This window comes from Rhinoderma darwinii, chromosome 5, assembly GCF_050947455.1.
Source record: "Rhinoderma darwinii isolate aRhiDar2 chromosome 5, aRhiDar2.hap1, whole genome shotgun sequence".
Taxonomy (NCBI): Eukaryota; Metazoa; Chordata; class Amphibia; order Anura; family Rhinodermatidae; genus Rhinoderma; species Rhinoderma darwinii.
The window spans coordinates 290,759,017-290,765,883 of record NC_134691.1 but is presented as its reverse complement, the minus strand read 5'-3'; the positions used below and the strand labels follow the sequence as shown (position 1 = coordinate 290,765,883).

At 43.9% G+C, this 6,867-nt stretch overlaps 1 protein-coding gene across 1 annotated transcript; it reads right to left on the bottom strand.

The window, feature by feature from the left end:
- Window positions 1–414: 414 nt before the first annotated feature.
- On the bottom strand, window positions 415–4,464 carry CYCS (cytochrome c, somatic). The gene is made up of 3 exons (XM_075828654.1): window positions 4,432–4,464; window positions 3,298–3,475; window positions 415–830 (listed from the first exon to the last, which is right to left on the bottom strand). The coding sequence occupies exons 2-3, from the start codon at window positions 3,464–3,466 to the stop codon at window positions 682–684; spliced, it is 318 nt and encodes a 105-aa protein (XP_075684769.1). The 5' UTR covers window positions 3,467–3,475; window positions 4,432–4,464; the 3' UTR covers window positions 415–681.
- Window positions 4,465–6,867: the final 2,403 nt, after the last annotated feature.

The window sequence follows — 6,867 nt, the reverse complement described above, 5'->3', positions numbered from 1 at the left end:
GCACCTGAAGTCACTGTCCATACATAGAGTGACTTCAAGGGCTCCTCCAGCAGAAGAATCCCCAGCCTGAGCGTCAGCAACACTATCCCAGGGAATCCGGTCCAGGAGCATATATGGACCGTGACATCAGGGGCTCCTCCAGCAGAGGAATCCCTGGCCAGAGAGCTCTGGCTGGGGAATCTGGAGAGAGATAGAGATAGATATATATATATATATATATATATATATTTATTTTTTTATTAAGAAATCACTTTACTCAGTCTCAGGATGGTGGTAATATTCATGTTATGCGGTCACAGTATTATTTTGGCTGCATCTGGTATTGCAGCTCAGACTCAATCATGAGAAGCTTACATATTTTCCCTTTTATTTGTTTTCTTATATCCGATAAAGAGAAAAGACCATTCGACTATAAACTGTTTGAGGAGAATTTATTAGTTTATTAGTAGAGTCAACTTTAGTGAATAGCAGGTTATCTTTTGATCCACAAACCACACTAGAGAGCCAAATTCATTTCAATGATTTATCCCCCATGAACTTTACATTCCCTCGCTGATGAGACAATCTAAAATATGTATAGACCGTACAAAGAAAAAAAATAAAAATATATATATAAAATTTAAAAAGCATCTCATCACAAGCAACCCCTCCCTGAAATAAATAAGGCAACAGATACAGAAGTTAACAGGAGGTTGAACTCTTCAGGTATGCTATCAAGTCTAGTCTCTCTCCCTTCTTCTTAATACCAGCAAAGATCATCTTTGTGCCAGGGATGTACTTTTTGGGATTTTCCAGATATTCCAAAAGGGTATCATCACTCCAGGTAATGCCTGTGGACAGGAGAACACCACATGTTCAGTAGCAATAACATAAAAGGAACCAGCCATCCACATTATGTGGTCCTTAGGCCCCATGCATACAACAGTATTTTTCATCAATACGGATCTGTAGTCATCGGTGAATAATCCACATTTACAGAAGGGTGTCTGTAAATATGGTCCGTATTTACAGATCTGCAAAAACCAGGGAGGAATCTTGGGTAACCCCCTGGCGTCGCATAGCAACACTTCCATAATTACAGATGGCTACACATCCGTATGGAAACGCCCATAGACTTCTATGGAGAGTCCGTGCCGTAATTATGGACAAAACACCCCACAAAGAAACTAACCGGTTGTATCATTTCTACGGTACGGATACCCATCTGTAAAAATATGGAAATAAACGGGTCCGTAATTACATATGAAAAATACGGTCATGTGCATGGGGCCGCACCGAGCAGCATAATGTAGTGACAGGCAGTGATTTTAAGCCCAGGCAGCAGTGCCAGAGAGTCATGTGAATTCATGGGCTACCACTAGCTTTATCCAATTTCCACTAATTGCCAGGTTTCTTCCTATGCACAGTAATAGAGAATAAATCTGTCAATTAGAAGAAAGTGGGTGAAGCTAGCAGAAAATGGGCAGCTCATGAATATGCCAGACTAGTTTCTGGCAATACTGCCTGAAGTTCTTATAAGCACACAAGTGACACTGATGAAATCACCATTTGTCACTAGACTATGCTGCCCTCAGCATTCTGCTCGTCTACATGGCTCCCATATCCAGAATGTCCGCCAGCACAGTAGAACGTGATGTGATCCTACAGCCGTTCGGAATACAGGAGCCATGGAGATGAGCAAAACGCTATCTCTCCTACTGCACAGTTATGAACCGCTGGCAGCACGGACTATAGACAGTCCATGCTGTAGTTAGAAGCAGAAATGGTAATGCAAGTTTTTTGTTTAAATGATAGTGCCGAGGTGCGCACAATATACATTTTTCTATATAAGGTCACTAAAACTGGAGGTATGCTTTAAAGAGGCTCTATCACTAGTTTAGTAATGGCATCTCCTAGCTAAACCAATAGGCGCGGTCACACTGATAATGGTAGTAAAAATTGTGTCCCAAAAAGTTTATTTATTAAGTTATGAGCTTTTTTTTTTTAAAACATGTAAATTAGCCCTTATTAGACAACTGGGAGGTAACCACGGCGATTCTCCGGAGGTGGAGCTTCCTCACAGCCTCTAACACTGTCCTATCAGCACGAAGCTGCTTCACAGTGTGAGAGACTGAGGCTGGAGGGAAGGGGGATCACTTCAAACAGCCATGGCTCAGGGCTGTGGACCACCTAGTTCTGGTGGCATATGAAAGAGGAGATTCTAATTGGTCATATGACACCAGGATCGCAGTCCTAGCTGTGACACAACCGGAGAGATCACCAGTTGAATACACAGTTGGGAATTGAAGCTGTATACTATATGATCAGGCTGTGTTGCTGGGCAGGGAAGGGTGAGAAGCTGTATGCTGATTGGAGAGCGTCATACAGAAAACATTACAAGCCCAGAGTGAAACGAAAGAGTCACCTCCTATTTAGAAAAAAACCTCATAACTTTTAAAATAAAGTTAGCTTTTTTTTTTTTAAACAAATCACACTGTAGTTCGCAGCAAAGCGCCTATTCGATTGGTTAGGAGACTGGGAATTAATAAACTGGTGTCAGAGCCTCTTTAAGTACATAATTAAACCTAATATCTTAGGGCTTATTCACATGTGTGGGGAAACAGACATGAAAAATGGCCATTTTTCATGTCGGAGTTTCACCCGTATGGGACCCGTTTTCAAGAATCCCCATAGACTTGTCTATAGCAGGATCATCGAAAACAGGAGAAAATAAGACAATCTATTTTTCAACGGACTCGGCACACTGAAACAGCTGTGTGAACGGCCCCATTGAAACACATGCATCCGTGTGACGGCCATTGTTTTAACAGGCGTATTCAATGTTCGTGTGAATAAGCCTTTACAGGCAGAAATCTGGAGTCAAGATTTAGGTGTAGCGATTCTTGTGCAACAATAAACAGTTTGATGAGGGATTGGCTGTATGTAGGATCAAGAACGTGTGTGACCAAATTTACGTGTAGAGCAGGAAATCTTTTGCCTCCCAGAATCAAAGGACAGTTTAGTGGGTCCCAGATCACCCACTGACTCCCCTTTAACAGGAAGATGGCTGAAAAAAAAAAAAACAAAAAAAAAAAACCTACTAAAAAACCACCAAAGGTCAAATTACAAGATCAAATAGCAGCAAGCGCTCCCTCCGTATACAGCACAGGCTTCTTACAGACCCCTGGTTGTTCTAGCAATCTCTAGGTCCGTTTCACAGCATCTAACAGAGGCCCTGTGTAGTTCAGTCATGGTGACAAGTGTGTAAACACAGCAGTGACAACCACGACAGCTCCTTAGAATCATACGACCACTTACCCTTATTTTTGTTTGCATCAGTGTAACTAAAGCCTGGAGATTGACCAGTCTTCCGACCAAACAGGCCATACAGATTGGGTCCAGTCTTGTGCTTGCCCCCTTTTTCACACGTGTGGCACTGAGAGCATTTCAGGACAAAGACCTTCTTTCCCTTTTCAACGTCTCCCATCGTTAAATTCTGAAAAGGAATAAAACAACAAAGTTAGACAAAAGCTCAGACTATAGCGAAGCACCACTATAAAGCCCCTTCATGCGTGAAACCAGGGGCAGACATAACCGGCACCTCCTTACTGACTATTACATGTAGGACTGAGCAAATGGCAATGGCTCAGTTATTGGTGGATTGTTAGGCTACGGTCACACCTGCGTTGTGCTGTTCCAGTCAAGGAGCAGAACAAGGGAACAGAACGGTTTCGTTGCACAACAGACACCGCCGGTCACGGACGGAATCCATTGACATGAATAGGTTCCGTAGGGTGCCCGTGATTTTACCAGAAACAGATGGTCTCCGACAAACCCGGCCAGATGTGCAACAGAGGACCCTAACGGAGCCTCCAACGCAGACGTAAAGCATAGCTGTCGAGAGACATTAGGGGGCGCTAGGATGAGACATTGAGGAAGGGGCCCATATACTGTTCCTGCACAGGGGCTCTCCGCTGCCTGTGTAAAAACAAATATAGCTTCACCTCTCCCAATGGAAAGATCTCCACACCGGTAACAAGACCTGGTGACCTATTTGACCTCCACAAGGGCCTCTACATAGAAGGAAACCAGAAACAAGCGATGGATCATTTACAAGGAATTGGTAGAGAATTAACGTGAATCATATAACCAAGTGTATAAGGATCCATTACATGGAAACAACCAGTAGGCAGGAGAACGGCAGTCATAACCACATCACTTACCCATCATTAAGTCAATATAGCAGCCTGTAATAACATAATAGTCAAGGAGCAGATAATTACTAAGCATAGAGGACCATTAAACAGAACGGCTTTGACCAAGGAATGAGCATCTCCTAAAAAACCCAAGGTCAGAGCAAAAAAAAATTCAAGACTAGCAATTCGAATCATGAATAACTAAGTCCAGCAATGAAGGTAAAGCCACAGTATAATGGCAGCGGCCAAGTCTTACCGTACAGCTGCTGCACTGACCTCCGCTGCTCTGCTCCCGTTCTCACTCTGAACGCTCTACACCCAAGGACACGCTGCACCAAGCCCTTTGTAACCGGTGTCCGCGCAACGCAACTTAAGTTCTACGTGTGACGGCAGGAAACGCCCCGCCCATAACGTGCTCGACGCATCCAATCCAAGCAGTGGTTTTCGCTTCTTTGTAGTCAGCGTCTATATATCAGGGTAGGTTGAGAAGGACGTGTCTGAAGGAGGGTCACAGAGCCCAGCCCCCTTGTCTAGCGTTACGAAAGGGAAGCCGGCTTTCGTGACGTCAGCAAGGGCAGGGAGGCGGGTCAGATTTATCTTTCTGAGAAAGGGGTGATTCAGATGTCGGCGCGAACGTCCTGAGAGCTCCTTCACTGCGCATGTGCGGCATTACATCTATAAAGTTTCAAATAGTTCTGATAATATTTATGGAGGTTTTCAGGTCTGGAGATACGTGGGATAAAGAAGCGATTATGGGGGGCAGACAGTTTCTTATTTATTTTGTAGAATACTACAGCCATGATTAAGGACGCTTGAGTCGTCTGAAACGCGTAGGCTCCTTCATCGGATTGATATTCCCTTACTTTGCACACCAGGACTCCTAACCTTTGGAACCCTTTTTAATAGAAGACAATTAAAACTTGGAAATAGCTTCCATTTTATTCCAAATTCAGCGCTGGATCTAACTCTTCCGTTATCCTTACTATAGTCTGTGTTAGGGCTACACGGCGACTGTGGTCGTGCGTCTGAAGAACACTATCGCACTGCGTATAGACAAGTAATGTAAGTCAATGTGGCCGTGTTACGACTCGCAGTTCCTGCGACCGCGACCATCAAGTTTGGATTTTTTGCGATAGTCGAGGAAACTTTGTGGGTCGCAACGCAGCCACATTCACTTACATTACTGCGATGTACGCAGTTCTACACAGCGAACTTTGGACGCGCGACCTGTACCCCGAGCCTAAGGCGGATATGTCCTGTTGACGGGCGGTACGTTACACTGCCACCAGTTTGGTAAACCACATGCCTGGCCGGTATTTATACAGGGAGGCCGGTAAAAGCAAAATATTTTCATCTGCAATCACAAGTGCCAGTATGTTTGCGTAATAACACTTCTTATTTGGGTTGGATGCTCCTCTTTTGCCAGCCGCCCATTCCCAGGAACGTCAGCAACGTCACAACTAGGTAAAACGTGAGATTGGCACCAGTGGGCGATGCAGCAGAGAGGCAGATAGAGTCGCATTCAGCAGCCGACATGTGCACCCTGCAACTGGCAGGGCCACGACGCCATGAGCGGAGGAGGAGGAGGATACTGACTAAATTACAATCAATGGGGCAGATTTACTAATATTGTGTAAGATTTGAACAGTGTCAATTTAGACAAGGCAGTCAGAAGATGCACCAAGTTTATCATTCTGGCGCACGCTGTATGATAAATTTGGCGCATCTTGCTAGATATGTTGGACACTTTTCTCCCCCTCTCGGTTGACTTAAGTTACGACAGTTTGGTGCACTTCGGCGCATATAAGATACGCTCTTTTGACTAAGGCCCCCCCCCCTTTCTAGACACTTCTGGCATTGAGCTATTGTTGGTAGTCAGATAAACAATCACCTATGTAACTTTTTACATAACTTGTTCCAGAATGCGATTTAATTGCAGACCTATTTTCTGAGTGTGATGGCTCACCCCATGCCTTTCCAATTTGCACAGGTGCAAATCGGTCATGCAAAACTTCTGTTTTCCATGGGCTATTCGGCAGCCGTTCGTGTGAATAAGGCCTTACAGTATGTGTATCAGATCTGTGTCTTCTAATGATCCCAGCACCTGTGTGTCAAATGATCATGTAACAAGCCGTGCACCTGTGTGTCCATCACATGATCATGGACAATATTGTATACACTGGACAATGAATGTTCCTACTGAATAACAACAAGCAGAGATCTTAAAAACGGTTAGGAATGAATACAAAAATTCAATGGGGAAAGCCTGTAGCAAATAAGCAGCGTTTACGCAAATACAACTGACATGCTGTGGAATAAAATTCCGCACCGCAGGTCAATTTCCGAGCGTTTTTTCCGCTCAGTATTTATGCAGCGTGTGGATGAGATTTATTTGATCTCATCCACTTTGTTGCTACTGTATTTGCTGTCAATTTTCCGCAACAAATTCGATTAATTCAAACTATTATTTCACTGTGCAAATGTTTGCATATAAATATGTAGCATTAGCATAGGTTAGATCTGAAAGCAAAGAATTTGTCCAGGTTGCATACAAGTAAAGATCAGTTGTAGAAGGTAGGAAAGGATTCTACGTCCTCATCGTGCAAGCTGGGAACATGTCATGACATAGGAAGGTACATTCGGATGTTTTTCGTCAGAAAAGGTGATCCAACTTTTGGTAAGACTTTAGGGT

What these genes read in the sequence shown, in the direction of transcription:
- CYCS (XM_075828654.1), bottom strand. Translation starts at nt 3,466, where the DNA reads ATGGGAGACGTTGAAAAGGGAAAGAAGGTCTTTGTCCTGAAATGCTCT. An exon ending in TGATGCAAACAAAAATAAGG is followed by an intron (nt 831 to 3,297) that starts GTAAGTGGTCGT and finishes TCCTGTCCACAG; the next exon opens with GCATTACCTGGAGTGATGAT.